Source organism: Erythrolamprus reginae, chromosome 5 (assembly GCF_031021105.1).
Source record: "Erythrolamprus reginae isolate rEryReg1 chromosome 5, rEryReg1.hap1, whole genome shotgun sequence".
NCBI lineage: Eukaryota > Metazoa > Chordata > Lepidosauria > Squamata > Dipsadidae > Erythrolamprus > Erythrolamprus reginae.
Window position 1 is genome coordinate 102,497,791 of NC_091954.1, and position 18,924 is coordinate 102,516,714.

The 18,924-nt window shown below is 41.5% G+C and overlaps 1 protein-coding gene across 1 annotated transcript in view; it reads right to left on the reverse strand.

Moving 5' to 3' along the window:
* NCEH1 (neutral cholesterol ester hydrolase 1) overlaps positions 1–17,236 on the reverse strand; it is a 31,813-nt gene extending 14,577 nt beyond the window's left edge. The window contains exons 1-3 of the mRNA XM_070753650.1: positions 16,860–17,236; positions 7,055–7,286; positions 2,793–2,862 (exon numbers count right to left, since the gene is read on the reverse strand). Of these exons, the coding sequence (XP_070609751.1) occupies positions 2,793–2,862; positions 7,055–7,286; positions 16,860–16,997 (440 nt within the window). The 5' untranslated portion in view covers positions 16,998–17,236. The remainder of the gene's footprint in view (positions 1–2,792; positions 2,863–7,054; positions 7,287–16,859) is intronic.
* Between the last annotated feature and the right edge of the window lie 1,688 nt (positions 17,237–18,924).

The window sequence follows — 18,924 nt, forward strand, 5'->3', positions numbered from 1 at the left end:
AGCTCAAAAGCGCCGATAGCCAGCGCCAGCGAACGGCTTGTCCAGGCTGGCTCTCGGCGCTTTCGAGCTGAGTCCTGGAGCGAATTCGCTTCAGGACTCAGCGTGTGGGCGGGCGAAGGGCGGGCGGCAGCGAGGAGTTTGCGTGGGCGGTGGGGAAACTCCTTGCTAATGCCCGCTGCTCGCCCTCCTGCCAGCAAGAGGGGGAAGACCCAGGGAAGCCGCCCAGCAGCTGATCTGCCGGGCCCCATCTACGCATGCGTGCCCATAGAAAAAAAGGGCACGCATGCGTAGATGGTGTTTTGACTTCCGGGTTCAAAAATCGCAAATTACCCTGTTCGCAATGTTTGGGGACGCAATAACCGGGGGATCACTGTATTGTAATACACACCACTGTATTGTGGAAATCTGGAAAACGGCTGATTTAGTAATCAGGTTGATTAGACTGTGTCCCTATAGCTTCTGAGTGTTGGAAGTGAAACAGGAAGAAAAAGGAGAAATGCCTGGATGATAAATATTATTTATTTATTTATTTATTTATTCATTCATTCATTCATTCATTCATTCCTTCATTCATTCATTTATTGGATTTGTATGCCGCCCCTCTCCGCAGACTCGGGGCGGCTAGCAACAATGATAAAAAACAACATGTAACAATCCAATTTAATAAAACAACTAAAAACCCTTATTATAAAAACCAAACATAAACACAAACATACCATACATAACTTGTAATGGCCTAGGGGGAAGGAATATCCTAACTCCCCATGCCTGGCGACAAAGGTGGGTCTTGAGTAATTTGCGAAAGACAAGGAGGGTGGGGGCCGTTCTAATCTCTGGGGGGAGTTGATTCCAGAGGGCCGGGGTCGCTACAGAGAAGGCTCTTCCCCTGGGGCCCGCCAAACGACATTGTTTGGTCGATGGGACCCGGAGAAGGCCAACTCTGTGGGACCTTATCGGCCGCTGGGATTCGTGCGGTAGAAGAATATTAATTAGGGAATCAATCATACTTTAAACAAGCAAGTACACGTGGTCCGGATTTGCGCAAACACACAAAACTATAATTTGGTTTTAGATTATGGGGGTATGTATCAGTGTCAAAAATAACTAAATATAAAACAAAGCTGAGGTTATAGTAAATTCAATTCAGCCTGCATTTGTGGGTTGTAATTTTGTACGTGGCTTGCTGCCATAACCAAGATTGGGGTTTCCCCTAAAATATGGTTTCTAAGCCCTTTAATCATGGCTGTTTATTTCTGTTGCATAATTACCTTAGCTAATCTTTAATCTGATTTTACTAATAGTTTTAAAAGGGTTAAAGCATTAAACTGTCATGATGTTTTCTTTATATTTGTTCTAATCTTAGTTGATATATAAAGATAAAGTATGTTTTCTCCCCCACAATGGAATAGTTTGTATTTTCTTCTAATTTTATCGTCTAATCATTCTGCAAACTTTTGCATGCGATAGCTGCATTGTGAGATCTCTTAATATCTTTTCTCTCGCATTTTAAAATAAAATTTAAATAATAGATATCTGAAACTCCATCAACAGAATGCTCGCTGGGAGAAAGGCCTGCTTACGTTATCCTATTGTAAATGCGGAAGAATATGCACATGGTAAAGAATTATCCTAGGCCAGTGATGGCAAACCTTTGGCATGGGTGCCACAGGTGGCACGCGGAGCCCTATTTGCTGTCACACGAGCCATTGCCCTTGCTCAACTCCAACATGCCTGTGTGTGCCAACCAGATGATGCTCCAAAGTCAGCTGTGGATCGAGGAGGATGCACAGGTTGCGGACCCTCTCTGGGGTTTTTTTCAAAATTCCCCCCCACCAGGGTAATGGATGGACAGATGGAGGTGTCCTTGGGAGGCAGAACCCACAGCCACTCCAGCTTTCTATCAGAACTAGAAACATAGAAACATAGAAGACTGATGGCAGAAAAAGACCTCATGGTCCATCTAGTCTGCCCGTATACTATTTCCTGTGTTTTATCTTAGGATGGATATACAGTATGTTTATCCCAGGCATGTTTAAATTCAGTTACTGTGGATTTACCAACCACGTCTGCTGTTGATCCTGTTCCAAGGATCTACTACTCTTTCAGTGAAATAATATTTTCTCACGTTGCTTTTGATCTTTCCCCCAACTAACTTCAGATTGTGTCCCCTTGTTCTTTTGTTCACTTTCCTATTAAAAACACTTCCCTCCTGGACCTTATTTAACCCTTTAACATATTTAAATGTTTCGATCATGTCCCCCCTTTTCCTTCTGTCCTCCAGACTATACAGATTGAGTTCATGAAGTCTTTCCTGATACGTTTTATGCTTAAGACCTTCCACCATTCTTGTAGCCCGTCTTTGGACCCGTTCAATTTTGTCAATGTCTTTTTGTAGGTGAGGTCTCCAGAACTGAACACAGTATTCCAAATGTGGTCTCACCAGCGCTCTATATAAGGGGATCACAATCTCCCTCTTCCTGCTTGTTATACCTCTAGCTATGCAGCTAGAGGTATAACAAGCAGGAAGAGGGAGATTATGGATGGAACCACTTTGTCATGAAGGTGAACCGTTTGTTTTCCTTTGCCAAGAACGGTATAATGGTCGGCGTATGGAACTAACTTCAGCTGAGTGGTATGCCTCTTTCCAGAACTTTATCCTTCATTCTCCATATTCTGAGTTCTACTCCATAGCAATTTAATTCTTTTTCTTTCCTCTTCTTGAATCTTGCCAAACAATAAAGATAAAACCCAGACCATACGAGTTTCTTAGTTATTGCTTGCAACATACTCACTCAATTGAGACCACGACAGCATCCAGAGATTCAGCCATAGTCGCACAGAGATAATTATAGAACCTTCCTTCTGCAGGGAGAGACAACCAAGGATGAGAGAGAGGCTAATGCTGACCATACAGTTTCAGGATGTCCAGAGAACAGATATTTTTACTTGCAAAGGTACATATTCTACAAATGACATTCTTGATGCATAAAAACATTTATGTTGGACTTTCGAGAATCCCAAGATTGTCAAATTTAAAAAAGGGACAATTGAACATTTTTTTTTAAAAAAGGAAAATCCTAAAATCAAAATCTCCAACCAATTAAGGCTTTATGGTAACTGGCCACAGAATTCTGGAAAACAGTGTCCAGAATCACCATGTAGGAGAGAAATTTAATATATATACAGTGGTACCTCGACATACGAGTTTAATTCGTGCCAGAGCCGACCTTGTATGTCGATCAATTCGTATCTTGAACCAATGCATTTAGATTTGGCTTTTTGTGCCGAGATAACTGGAAAAAATGGAATTCTTGTGCCACCTAGTAGACGCTCGGCTCATATCCCGAATTTGAGCTCGGGTGTCGAACAGAAATTTTGCTCACATCTCAGCTCGTAACTTGGAATACTCGCATATGGAACAGCTAGTATCTAGAGGTACTGCTGTATATGAAAGCCAAATAGCACTCCATTATCACAAAATCTCTAGAACTGTAAAGCCTACAAACTTGAAACTTGGCATGTATGTTCCTCTTGGATTTCAGATGCTCACTAAGAGAGGGTTTTTTCAAAATGACCATCAGATCATTAGTATTTTTATACAGTATTATATTAACCTGCTCTGATGCTAAGGAATTAACATTTTCTACTCCCCCTCCCCACCTGAAAAGAACCCTGTTCCAACTGTCAGTTGTCTTATATTAACACACTCTGATGCTACCCCTTTTCTAAACTAGGTGTGGGTGTGGCCAGTACTTGACTCATCCAGCCTGTGGGCTGGGAGTTTAGACATTCTACTCCCCCTCCACACCCGAAAAGAATTCTGTTCCAACTGCCAGTTGTCTTATATTAACATGCTCTGATATGATGTTTCTACATACATTTTCAAGTTTAACAGTCAATGTATCATGCCCTATCACATAGTTTTGTAGTGAAGCATAGGTATCCAGCTACTAGCAATAAACAAAAAAAGGTCAAAAGATCAAGTGGTAGTGTAAATCTTTCCATTTAACAATCTGTCCCTGGATTTCCTCCACATGTTATTTTCAGCAACCCAATTTAGGGGAAATGGGTTGACACTAGAATGATGGATTCAAGAGCAGAAAGATGCTTCCGATGGTGTAGGTGGCTTTAAAATGGCTTTTCTAGGGAGTAGGTGGCTTTAAAATGGCTTTAAAATGGCTTTTCTAGGGTGTAGGTGGCTTTAAAATGGCTTTTCTAGGGAGTAGGTGGCTTTAAAATGGCTTTTCTAGGGAGTAGGTGGCTTTAAAATGGCTTTTCTAGGGAGTAGGTGGCTTTAAAATGGCTTTAAAATGGCTTTTCTAGGGAGTAGGTGGCTTTAAAATGGCTTTAAAATGGCTTTTCTAGGGAGTAGGTGGCTTTAAAATGGCTTTAAAATGGCTTTTCTAGGGAGTAGGTGGCTTTAAAATGGCTTTTCTAGGGAGTAGGTGGCTTTAAAATGGCTTTTCTAGGGAGTAGGTGGCTTTAAAATGGCTTTTCTAGGGAGTAGGTGGCTTTAAAATGGCTTTTCTAGGGAGTAGGTGGCTTTAAAATGGCTTTTCTAGGGAGTAGGTGGCTTTAAAATGGCTTTTCTAGGGAGTAGGTGGCTTTAAAATGGCTTTTCTAGGGAGTAGGTGGCTTTAAAATGGCTTTAAAATGGCTTTTCTAGGGAGTAGGTGGCTTTAAAATGGCTTTAAAATGGCTTTTCTAGGGAGTAGGTGGCTTTAAAATGGCTTTAAAATGGCTTTTCTAGGGAGTAGGTGGCTTTAAAATGGCTTTAAAATGGCTTTTCTAGGGAGTAGGTGGCTTTAAAATGGCTTTTCTAGGGAGTAGGTGGCTTTAAAATGGCTTTTCTAGGGAGTAGGTGGCTTTAAAATGGCTTTTCTAGGGAGTAGGTGGCTTTAAAATGGCTTTAAAATGGCTTTTCTAGGGTGTAGGTGGCTTTAAAATGGCTTTTCTAGGGATCATGAGGCAGCTGCACAAGGCAGTTCCATGTTCTTGGGAGAAAAGATGTAGCTTCTTTCAAAAGCCTGAAAGTAGATGCTATGTGACCATGTTTCTGTGTTCCAGGCATAGCACCTTCTGTGTTCAAAGTCTAAATGTGGCAAATTTATACTGTACAAGGAGTACATCGGACCAGGGTATCTACCAGACCGCCTTCTGCCGCATGAATCCCAGCGACCAGTTAGGTCTCACAGAGTTGGCCTTCTCCGGGTCCCGTCAACTAAACAATATCATTTGGTGGGACCCAGGGGAAGAGCCTTCTCTGTGGCGGTCCCGACCCTTTGGAACCAACTCCCCCCAGATATCAGAGTTGCCCCCACCCTCCTTGCCTTTCGTAAGCTCCTTAAAACCCACCTCTGTCGTCAGGCATGGGGGAATTGAGACTTTCCCTTCCCCCTAGGCTTATAAAATTTACGCATGGTATGTCTGTATGTATGATTGGTTTCTTAAATTGAGGTTTTTAAATTAACTTAAATATTAGATTTGTTTATATTGTCTTATTATTGTTGTTAGCTGCCCCGAGTCTACGGAGAGGGGCGGCATACGAATTTGATAAATAAATAAATAAATAAATAAATAAATAAATAAATAAATAAATAAATAAATAAATAAATATTTGAAGCTCAAGGTTGACAAGAGGACTCCCTTGAGCTTGCTTGTTTTCTTGCAGATATTTATTATGCAAACTAGGTAACATCATAAATACCAGTGAGGATTTATTGATTTGATATGTATGCCGCCCAATCCCAAAGGATTCAGGGCAGCAAGTTTGGGTGATGAAACATCTGTCAGTAAACAAGCTCAGAGAGCACTAAAAATTCTCTGTGTACAAGTAGTTCTTGGTTAATGAGAGATCAAAACTAAAATGACGCTGAATGAGTAGTTCTTGTGAACAGAATGGTTCCCACGACTAGTCATCAAACCAGGTGCTAACAATGTTCCCAGCTCTTATCAAATTGCAAGCTCTTTCATGTTTTCCAAGCCCTAAGTCTTTCCAGGTTTTTTTTTTCATTGTTCTAACTTACTCCGAATAAGTTTCTTTCCAGCCCTAATCAGGTGCTAACAATGTTGCCAGCTCTTACCAGCTTGCAGGCTCTTTCATTGTTACTCTCTGCAAAGAATGTTTTCCAAGCCCTAAGTCTTTGCAGGTTTTTTTCCCCATTGATCTACTTGCTCCAAATGTTTCTTTCCAGGTGCTAATGATGTTCCCAGCTCTTACTGGATTGCAAGCTCTTTCACTGTTACTCTCTCAGAGTAAAGTTTTTTTTAAGCCATAACCAGGGGATAAAATAATGTGCTAAAGCTTAGCAGACTAAAGACGCTAGCCAGATGACTACCTGGTAAGCAGATTCTTTTCCCTATTTTCCTCCCCAAAACCTAAGGTGCGTCTTATACTCCGGTGCGTCTTATACTCTGAAAATTGTGGTAAGTCTAAGTGCTACTGCTATTTGTGATTTTCCCTGCTGGCTTCCCCACTCACCGAGCTTGTTGAAGCTGTCAAGAGACTCTGAGCATTTCTTTGCTTAGCAACAGCAGTGGGACCGTCTGGTCTGCCATTGCTAAGTGATGTGGTCCTGTGGCATCATGCTTTAGAAGTCCAGTGACTGATATTCCAGTCCCAATGACTATTGCTTAAGTCAGGACTATCTCCAGAGAGTTAATGATTGCAAGGTGGAGAAGAACAAGAAAAACAATGCACAGCCCAGCCCATGACAACTCGCCACATCCCCATGGCCAACTCGCCCCATGACAACTCACCATAGGATAAAAATTATATTGATAGCCAAGAAATAATGGAATAGGTCCCAAGGAGGGGCGAAAAAAATGTAAATGACAACATTTAAAATGATTTTTTAAAAAGCTATTTTAAATAATTAAAGTGAATTGATGAATTGTCCTGTAGCAAATTGTCCCATGGTTAATTGTCCTGAAAAGAATTGTCCTGAGGTGAATTGTCCTGAGGTGAATTGTCTTGAGGTGAATTGTCCCGAGGTGATTGTCATGAGGTGAATTGGCTTGGCGAGTTATCCCATTCCACTTTCGGACTGCTTACTTGTACTTAACAAAGCCCATCCTCCTCCGTGGATGTAGATGACGCTGCGATGTAACGTCTTCTGGCTGACCAGTGTATCTGGCTGATACACGCGGACCTCAACACCGTCAAATATGGCATCTGTTATCTTCACAGGCCCTGCAGGGGGCATAGTCAGGCCCTCCAGGCAACCAACTATACTATTTAGCAATGTTGAATGATGGCCCAGTCCTAAGTAATGATAGAAGTCGCACTAAGGGTGAAAAAAAGGAAGAGTGAAAAGGCAAAATATTTGAAAGACATACAGCATAATTATATCCACAGACACACAGATGGTATTATATATGTATAAACCTTAATACTACAGTAACTGCAGTACAATATAACTGCATCAGAAGCCCTGCAATTGAGCCCCAAAATTTCTGTGGCTAAGTGAGACAGTTGTTAAGTGAATTTTGCTCCATTTTATGACCGTTTTGCCACAGTTGTTAAGTGAATCAACACGGTTATTAAGTTAGTAACAAGGCTGTTAAGTGTATGTATGTATGTATGTATGTATGTATGTATGTATGTATGTATGTATGTATGTATGTATTTATTTATTTCCTTCCTTCCTTCCTTCCTTCCTTCCTTCCTTCCTTCCTTCCTTACTTACTTACTTACTTACTTACTTATTTACTTATTTATTTATTTATTGGATTTGTATGCCGCCCCTCTCCGCAGACTCGGGGAGGCTAACAGCAATAATAAAACAGCATATAATAATAATCCAATACTAAAAACAGTTAAAAACCCATTATTATAAAAACCAAACATACAGACAGACATACCATGCATAAAATTGTAAAGGCCTAGGGGGAAAGAGTATCTCAATTCCCCCATGCCTGGCGGCAGAGGTGGGTTTTAAGCAGCTTACGAAAGGCAAGGAGGGTGGGGGCAATTCTAATCTCTGGGGGGAGTTGGTTCCAGAGGGCCGGGGCTGCCACAGAGAAGGCTCTTCCCCTGGGTCCCGCCAAGCGACATTGTTTAGTTGACGGGACCTGGAGAAGGCCCACTCTGTAGTCGAGCCTCTGACTTCCCCATTGACTTTACTTGTCAGAAAGTTGCGAAAGGGGATCATATGACTTTGGGATGCTGCAACCACCCTAACCATGAACTCATTGCCAAGCATTTTAATTTTGATCAAGTGACTGGGGGGATGCTGAAGTGATCTTAAAAAAAGAGTCATCACTGTCTTTTTTCAATGCTGTGGTGAGGACTACCTGTGGTGTACAGGTAGTCCTCCACTTATGACCACAACGGAGCCCCAAATTCCTGATGTGGAGACATTTATTAAGTGCATTTTGCCCCGTTTTTCAACCTTTCTTCCCACCATTAAGTGCAACTTTGCAGGTGGGAACTAATTTGGACTGAGGCAGTACAGAAATGGCATAAATAATAAGTCAATATATTGGGTGATCTTAATCTATTTCATCTACGTTCCAGGAGAGTTGGGTTTTTAAAATATAAGGGCATTGAGTCAGGTACATCAGCCAGAAACCTTTAGACGAAAAGGCAAGACAAATAAGTAACAAATAAAATAAATATGAAATGTAAGTAAATGCCAGCAACTACAAGATTAGAAAATTGAGTCCATCTGGTGAGTGATGTAATGCAATTTTCTTGTTTAGGTGCAGAGAGGAAAAAAATGCTTTGCATAACTAGGGAGGAGAGAGATTGAGTACTTTATGTCTGAAGTAAACAGACAGCAGACCAATTGCAACATGTCTTACTAGCATGTCAGAACAGGGTAAAATTCAGTGACTGTGTTTCAAATATCGTAAGAGCAGCTTCTAACTCTGTCCAAGGTTCAGAGTTAAGCGTGTAGCGATCATTAGCAGAGGTGATCTGTAAAATTTACAGATGGAATTATGACCTGAATGACTTTGTGAAACAAGCCACAATGGAGTTTTCTTGGAAACATTATGCAACTGGTTCTGCATTGCAGCCTTCTTATAGGCTTACCAAAAAAAAAACCCCACTTTCCTGGCTCACCAATAACATTAACAATCTATCATTCAAGAAGCAACCTAATTATTACATTTGCTTAGTTAATAGAGTTGGAAAGGACTTTGGAGGTCTTCCTATGCAACCCCTACTCAAGCAGGAAACCCTATACCAGTTCAATAAGATCAACCAAGAATGGCTTTAATCATTTTAATCATGATCTAGAACCGAACTTTTATAGCAATGAAAGAAAATTGAGCTACTTGCCTAATCTGTTATCATACTGAACCTTGTGGATTCAGTACAAAACCTTAAAATGTTACTGTGCTCCTCAACAGATAATGCTGTCCATCATTTGTGTTTTTTTGTGGCTATTCAAATGTGACTTGATCAACTGAAAAAGAGTCCAAGCACCTATTTGAAAACTTATCTTCGTCGGTAAGCCACTCCCCCCCAGTCACATGGCCACCCCCCCAGTCACATGATTGTCAAGCCACTCCTACCTGGTCACAGGATAGCAGTCAGAACTAAGATTTTGTTGTTGAAACATACCATATTTTTTGCAATACAAGATGCACTTTAATATTTTGCTATTTATTCTTAACTCTTTTTTCTTCATATACACAGAGTATGATAGGCCAAATTGGGTAGCAATTTCTTTTTCCTTTATCTCTTGACTCTTCTCCTTTCCTTCGTCAGTGGGTTATGTATCTTCCAAGAACTCAATATATTGATAATAAAGTGACTCTGTTTTATTCAAAGTATCCAGTATATGTCTTTGTTCTTGTCAATTCACCAATAACCCTTCAGGTATTAGCCATCTAAACTTCATTCCTTTTCTAATCAGACACTTAATCAAAAATTGATACATTTTTATGCAAGTAATATTTCTTATTCTTCTGAGAATTTGCTTTAAAATCACAATTACTTTCATTTTGTGTTTTATTGTGGTATTTCTTGCCATCTGTAAGATCTGATTTCTCACTGCTTTTTTTGTGAATCTAGCATGTATTTCTCTTGGTAATTTATGTCTCATAATATATCTTGCATGCACTCTTAAAATTTCATCAACCTCATTCAAAATCTTCTCTTTACTTTCCATCATTAGTTCTGCCAACATCTCCACTATTAGTTCTGGTAAATTTTCTCCTTTTTCTTCTTCAATATTTTGGAAGCGTAGATAATAGTAAGCATGATCCATCTCCATTATGATTGCTCTCTCATGAAATCGTTGTATTCAAATATATTGCTTCTACTTTTTTCTCCATTTGATCACTCCTCTCTTCCACTTTTTGGATTCTTCCTTCTGTCTTCTCCATCATATCTTTCATTTCCTTAACTTCATTTTCAACTTTCCCTATTTTCTCGTTTGTTTTTACTTCCCCTTTTACCTCTTTCTCTCTTGGTGTATTGCCTGTAGCAAACTTTTTACTTTGGAATTCATCTTTTCTTGCTGCCTCAGATGTCTTCTGCGTTGTAGGGCTGGTGGCTACCGAAGAGTGAGGAGTTACCTTCTTAATCATTTTCCATTCAATATTTATAATTCAAATTGATTGTTATCAATCACCATCAGGATAAAAAAACCCACAAAAAAAGAAAAGAATAGGAAAAAATAGAGAATAAAAAATAACAAGAAAAAAACAATCACAATCTTCAGGTTCCTGTTACCTCAATCCAGTAAATGTATAAAATGTATAAAAGTAGAAAAACTGTATATCTTAAAAAAAGGAAGAAAGAAAAGAATCCAGAAAAAAATCTCATCAAAGAGAAAAATAAGAATAAAAAATTTAATTCAGTCTTTTATTTGAAAATTTAATAGCACAAATTTAAAAAGGAGGAATTTATTTAAAAAAAAAACCTTCCCAACCAACCTTCACCACCCTTCTCCCTTAAAAAATAAAAAGAGAAGTATCCCTCCAAAAAAATGCCAATGATATGAGACTAAGTCTCTCAATTTTCTACTTTAAAGTCTCTTCATTATTATTCCTAACAGAAACAAACATCCAGCCATCTGTTGTTATGACTATCTGAAGCTGTCCAAGGTCATGTTATTCTCCTTCTTTGTCCATTAGATGTCAATATTGTACTCCAGAATTCAGTATATTTACTTTCAGTTTTAATTTTTTAAACTAATTTGAAAAGGGAAACACATAGAATATAAAAATCAAAAAATTCCAATCTTACTTTCAAGATTTTTTCCTAAATCATCATTTAAAAGTCTTTCCAGGTTTTTAATTTTATCGTCTCTGATTGTCCACTCCTGTTATTTGTGTGAGGTGTGTTGTGAGTGCTCTTTGTTAACCTCAGGTCATGTCAGATTCTGAGGAGGGTGAGCCAGGCCCTTCTGGATACCCTGGATCAGGGGGGTTGCCAGCTGATGCAGAGAGTGAGGGAGGGAGAACCCAAGGAACCACTAGAGAGGGCTGATATGACAATGGGGGAGTGGTCCCAGTCAGAGAATGAGGAAGACATTAGAGTGGATAATCCATGGATAGATCCTTGATATAGGAGATTGCTGAGAAGGCAAGAGGGAAAAGTATTCGCCTACAGCCTTACCTCCTTAGGGTGTGATGTCACCTCCAGGGCCAGGCAGTATAAAAGCAAAGGATTTGGGGTAATTGGGTATGAGGTTTCAACACCATTCACTGGAACAGGTTTTAGAGTGGGAGTGTGCTTGAAAAAGGCTTCAAAAACATGATTCCTGCCTCACTAAAGAATGAATGAATTTCCTCCGTAATTTCGGTGAGCCATTAGGCTGAGTTGGCGCCTTTGCCAGACTTTGTTGATGCTTCACTCCGGAGAGAGAAATAACTCCCTTTTCCTTGTCATTCAAATCTGCTTTTTGTTGTGTGTTGCTTTTCTCAATAAAGAGTGTGATTTTAATATGAAATAAGGGACTTTTGAGTCGGTGGCCGTGCACAGAACAAGGTGGTAGCCATTTTTTGCTGCTCTGCTTCACTTTTCTTCAAACTGTTTTCAAATTCTTCCTTAAAGGAGAGCTGTTTTAAGAATAGAGTTATTGTTTACAAGACCAAAAAAAAAATCTCACTCAGATGTTTCACTCCGCTTTTCCTTACTTCTTCAGAGTGGTCACCCCAGCTTTTGACAGCTCATACAGGCTGTCTTTCACATTGCCTGGTTGGGGGAATTTCATGGGCATTTTAGAGGAATTGTGATTTCCCCCTCCACACCAGCCCGTGCCCAGTTCTTCACTGTCCCTCCAGGACAGCTCTGGGTCACAAGGACCCCCAACGATGGTGGGATTCAGCATTTATTTTGGAGCCCTGAAATTTACACTGTGCCACTGTGGCTCTGACAATGCCCCCTCCCAGTGATGGTGTAACTTCAAACAATCACCAAATAAACTGTAAGAGAAATTTACAGGTAAGTCGAGGATTACCTGTACTCAGTATATACTCAATAATAAACTTGGAATGAGTTCTAAAGCTAAGCATTATCTGTAATAGTACAATGTGTACAAATGACCTTGGAGTGAGTAGAGGGGAGGAGGAATGAGGAAGAGCTGCAGCCTAAACGAATGCCATGTAAAAGATTTATCAGCCCACAGAAAAAAAAGAGGCATGAGAAATATCTCAGCAGGGATTTTCCCTAATTTTTCACAAGTAAAAGTAAGAAAGGAGCTTTCACACTTGCAAGATTCTATAACAGACAGTCCTTAACTCAAAGGTCTTCAAACTTGGCCACTTTAAGACTTGTGGACTTCAAGTATACAAGTACGTGTACAGTATATGTGGTACATTGCTCAACTGTAGTAACCGTGAGAGGGATCTTGGAGTCCTAATGGACAACCATTTAAATATGAGTTGACAGTGTGCAGCAGCTGCCAAAAAAGCCAACACAGTTCTAGGCTGCGTTAACAGAGGGATGGAATCAAGCTCACGGGAAGTGTTAATACCACTTTATAAGGTCTTGTAAGGCCCCACTTGGAATACTGCAATCAGTTTTGGTTGCCACAATGCAAAAAGCATGCTGAGACTCTAGAGAGAGTGTAGAGAAGAGCAACAAAGATGATTTGGGTACTGGAGGCTAAAACATATGAAGAACGGCTGCAGGAACTGGGTATGTCTAGTTTAATGAAAAGAAGGACCAGGGGAGACATGATAGCAGTGTTCCAATATCTCAGGGGTTGCCACAAAGAAGAAGGAGTCAACCTATTCTCCAAAGCACCTGAGGGTAGAACAAGAAGCAATGAGTCGAAACTAAACAAGAAAAGAAGTAACTCAGAACTAAGGAAAAATTTCCTGACAGTACAATTACAGTGGGAGAGTTTGCCTCCAGAGGTTGTGAATACTGTACTCCAACACTGAAAGTTTTTAAGATGTTGGATAACCATTTGTCTGATGTAGTGTAGGGTTTCCTGCCTAAGCAGGGGGTTGGACCAGAAGACTTCCAGGGTCCCTTCCAACTAATAATAATAATAATAATAATAATAATAATTATTATTATTATTATTATTATTATTGAAATAATAGAAACATAGAAGAAACATAGAAGTCTGACGGCAGAAAAAGACCTCCTGGTCCATCTAGTCTGCCCTTATACTATTTTCTGTATTTTATCTTAGGATGGATATATGTTTATCCCAGGCATGTTTAAATTCAGTTACTGTGGATTTATCTACCACATCTGCTGGAAGTTTGTTCCAAGGATCTACTACTCTTTCAGTAAAATAATATTTTCTCATGTTGCTTTTGATCTTTCCCCCAACTAACTTCAGATTGTGTCCCCTTGTTCTTGTGTTCACTTTCCTATTAAAAACACTTCCCTCCTGGACCTTATTTAACCCTTTAATATATTTAAATGTTTCGATCATGTCCCCCCTTTTCATTCTGTCCTCCAGACTATACAGATTGAGTTCATTAAGTCTTTCCTGATACGTTTTATGCTTAAGACCTTCCACCATTCTTGTAGCCCGTCTTTGGACCCCTTCAATTTTGTCAATATCTTTTTGTAGGTGAGGTCTACAGAACTGAACACAGTATTCCAAATGTGGTCTCACCAGCATTCTATATAGTGGGATCATAATCTCCCTCTTCCTGCTTGTTATACCTCTAGCTATGCAGCCAAGCATCCTACTTGCTTTTCCTACCGACTGACTGCACTGTTCACCCATTTTGAGACTGTCAGAAATCACTACCCCTAAATCCTTTTCTTTTGAAGTATTTGCCAACACTGAACTGCCAATACAATACTCAGATTGAGGATTCCTTTCCTAATAATTCCTAATAATTATAATAACAACAACACAACAATTATTATTATTTCCCAGAATTCTCAGCCAGCATAGAATTAGAATTCTATGGAGTTGATAGAATTGAGTTGAAGTCCACAAGTCTCATGTCCCCCCTTTTCATTCTGTCCTCCAGACTATACAGATTGAGTTCATTAAGTCTTTCCTTAAAGGCAGGGCATCTTCAAGTTTGAAGATGCCCTGCCTTTACTTATAATCACAACTGAGGCTAAAATTTATATTGCTAAGCAAGACAGTTTTGTCCCATTTTTCTGTTACTACCTTTTGCGACTGTCTGAAGCCAGGGAAGCCAGATTCGCTTAACAACTGTGTTACTAACTTAACAATTGCAGTAAGACCCTTTCTTGCCGCTGTTTAAGAGACTTTCTGCAGTTGTTAAAATTAGCAACATCTGGCTTCCCCATTTTCAGAGGTTCGGCAAAAAGCTGACCCAATGACCCTGGGACACTGTGACCATCTGATGAAACAGAGCTCTCTGTTTCCTAACCTTCAATCACCTTCATTTTTATTTCATTAGAAAGAGCACGTTTTTCCTATCAAGTGATGGTTTCTTTTCAAATAAGGCTGCAAAAATCAGTCAAGTGGACACCACACAGTAACTAAGGTGTAGCCAAGAAGAGAGAGACTTCCCAACAACCATAAGGCTACCCAGGAAGTCATTTCTAAGTATTTCTCAAAGGGTTAGATATCTATCTAACTATCTAATCTATCTTTTCTCTCTCTCTCTCTCTCTCTCTCTCTCTCTCTCTCTCTCTCTCTCTCTCTCTGTATATATATATATATATATCTCCTGTATCTATCTACTCACTCACTCTCTAATCCAGTGATTTTCAACCTTTTTTGAGCCACGGCACATTTTTTACATTTACAAAACCATGGGGCACATTGAGAGGGGGGGGGCCCTAAAAAAAATTGGACAAAAAAATTCTCTCTTCCTCCCTTTCGCTCTATTTCTCTCCCTTCCTCTTTTTTCTCTCTCTCCATCCCTCTTTCTTTCTCTCTTCCTTCTTTCCTCTTTTTTGCTCTCTTTCTCTCTCCCTCCCTCCCTTTATGACTTTCTCTCTCCCACCTTCCCTCCCTCTCTTTCTCTCTCTTGCTCTCTCTCTCGCTTTCTTTCTCTATTGTTCTCTTTCTCTCTCTCTCTTGCTTGCTTTATCTCTTGTTTGCTTTCTCTTTCTCTTTCTTTCTCTCTCTCTCTCTCTTGTTTGCTTTCTCTGAGCTTCGCGGCACACCTGACCATGTCTCGCGGCACACTAGTGTGCCACGGCACACTGGTTGAAAAACACTGCTCTAATCTATCTATCTAATCTATCTCCTGTATCTCTCTCTCTCTCTCATCTTATCTATCCAATCTATCTATCATCCTGTCTGTCTGTCTGTCTCTCTGTCTATCATCTATCTATCTATCTATCTATCTATCTATCTATCTATCTATCTATCTATCTATCTATCTATCTATCTATCTATCTATCTATCTATCCATCTCCTGTATCTATCTACTCTCTCTCAGTCTGTCTGTCTCTCTCTGAAAACGAGTCCTTTCATCATGTTTTGGACAATTCAGCCAATTGTAGCAGGCGGCTGCTTGGATCGCATAAGGCGGAAGACTTTGCTTTGTTTGTTATGATTCGGACCGATACTCCTGCCAAGGCTTTCTAAACCAGGAAGCCCCATGCAACCGGCCCAGCCCTGCAGCGAACCCGAAACTAGGGGAGATGCGTGCCAAAAAAGAGGCGCGCCTTTCCGATGCCGATAGCTGTCCTGGTGCAAACCAGACGGCGAAGGCCGATTGAAGGCACCAGAGGCAGCAGCGCGCCCGTTTGCATCTCGTAGTGCGCTCCAGGAATGTCTGCATTCGCGCAACCCATTTACCGACCTAAACACCTCCCGCCCCCCTCCCTCTGTGTGTGTGTGTGTTGTGTATGTTGGGTCAGAATGTGTGGAATCAGAAATCAGGAGAGTGCGTGTGTATTTGTGCGTGTCTGAGACAGAATGCATGGAATCAGAAAGTAGCTCTGCATGTATATGAGAGAGAGACAGACAATGAGTGGAATCAGAAAGTAGCAGTGTGTGCGTGTATGTGTGTTAGTGTGGGACAGAATGCGTGGAATCAGAAAACAGCAGTTTGCGTTTGTGTGTGTGTCAGAATGTGTGGAATCAGAAACAAGCTGTGTGTATGTGTCAGAATGCGTGGATTCAGAAACAAGCTCTATGTGTGTATGTGCGTGTCTGGGACAGTGTGTGTGGAATGAGAAACCAGCTGTGTGTGTGTGTGTGTGTGAGTGAGTGAGAATGTGTGGAATCAGAAACAAGCTGTGTGTCTGTCTGTCTCTCTGGGACTGGGACCAAATGGGTGGAATCGGAGACTGGCGATCCAAAGACGCAGCCTGTTATCGCGGATAACAGCGACTCTGCTTGGGCGGCTGCTTCTGCTGAGGTAACCGCTGGCTCTCTCCTCCACCACCCGGTTAAATCGCGCGCGTTCGTGTGAACCCAGAGAGCAGCGGCCAGGAAGGAAGAGAGGGTGGGAGGGGAGAGCGAGCGAGGCTTCTTTCCCCCTTTCCTTACCGATTGCTGCACAAACCGGAACGTCGCATCCAGCACCATGAGGTACCAAGGCTCGGAGACGGTGCTGGGTAGCGGCAGGTAGACGTAATAGGCGGTCAGCGCCAGGCACCCGGCCAGCAGCACCAGGGCCGACTTCATCGCTCCGCCGCCTAGCGAAGCCTCCCCTCGCTCGCCCTTTGCTCCGCGCCGGGGCTTCTATTTAAACCGGGCGACTTTTTTGAGGCAAAGGCGGCGGGGGCCTCCCATTTCGAGGATTTCATAACGCGGCCGAGCCAATCACGGGGGCGAGAGGCGAGAGGAAGTCCGGGGCCTTCCGCCGCTCACCCGGCCGGCCTTGCTCTCCTTTGCCGCCGGCTGAGCTTCGCCCTGGGGACGCCGGCTAGGCGAGGCGATGGCGGGGAGAAGGGTGGCCCCGCGCGTAAAGCCCCGGCTGGGGATTGGTCCTCGCGCTCCTCCCACTTGGGGTCTTTTGGAAATTGCCGAAATTAGGGCAAAGGGCGTCATGGCAGGGATGACCTCTAGCCGGGGGTCGCGAATATTCCGGACGTGGCATTCAGAGGTTGGCAGAGGGAGGGCCACGTCGGCTTTTTCAAACAACCTTGAAGCTTGCCTGGCAGTTCCTCTTTTCGAGGAATTGTTTAAAAACTAGGAGGCGGCGTTCTGCTACCTACATCTATCTATCTATCTATCTATCTATCTATCTATCTATCTATCTATCTATCTATCTATCTATCTATCTATCTATCTATCTATCTATCTACCTACCTACCTACCTACCTACCTACCTACCTACCTTCTACCTACGTTTATTTATTTATTGTTAGAGTTGAAAGGGACCATGAAGGCCATCGAGTTCAACCCCCTGCCCAAGTAGGAACCCTATAGTACACCAGTCAAGTGGCAATTCAATCTTCTCTTAAAAATGTCCAGAGTGTTGGAGTTCACAACGTCCGCTGGTAGGTTGTTCCATTGGTTGATCGCTCTGACCATCAGGAAGTTCCTCCTTATCTCCATGTTGAATCTCTCCTTGGTCGGCTTCCAGCCATTGTTCCTTGTCCGGCCCTCTGGTGCCGTGAAGAATAAAGTGATCCCCTCCTCTCTGTGACATCCCCTCGTATACTTGTAGACTGCTATCATGTCCGCTCTGACCCTCCTTTTCTCTAGGCTATCCATGCTCAGTTCCCTCAGTCTCTCTTAGTAAGTCTTGGTTTCTAATCCCTTAATCATTTTGGTTGCTCTTTTTTGCACCTTCTCCAGAGCTTCAATGTCTCTTTTGAAGTGTGGTGACCAGAACTGAATACAGTATTCCAGGTGTGGTCGGACCAGGGCGTAGTAGAGTGGTATTAAGACTTCCCTGGTCTTGGAGTGTATTCCCCTGTTGATGCAGCTTAGGATTGTGTTGGCTTTTTTAGTTGCTGCTGCACATTGTTGGCTCATGTTTAGTTGATTGTTCACCAAGACTCCGAGGTCTCTTTTGCAGTCGCTACTGCTAAGAGGGGTTTCTCCCAGGTTGTACATCTATCTATCTATCTATCTATCTATCTATCTAACTATCTATCTATCTATCTATCTATCTATCTATCTATCTATCTATCTATCTATCTATCTATCTATCCTATCCTATCCTATCCTATCCTATCTATCCTACTCCATATCTATCTATCTATCTATCTATCTATCTATCTATCTATCTATCTATCTATCTATCTATCTATCTATCTTCTACCTATCTACCATCTACTTACCTATCCTACATAATCTATCCTACTCTCTCTCTCTCTCTTTCTCTCTCTCTCTCTATCGAATAGAAATAGAATAGAATTAGAAATAGGATAAAATAGAATGATGTTCGTCCATCGTGTTCAAACAGGACCTTGACATCTAATGGGTTGTGGGGTTGTACGCGATGTGTCCGCAGGTAGCTGGTAAGGCCTATACAGGCACGAAATATTCTGCCACGTGTTGGGCAGATGAATAGAATAGAAAAAGAATAGCAGGGTTATCCGGAAAGTATGGTTACAAGGCACATAGGTTTCATGGGGAAAGTTCACCCAGGGAAGTTGGT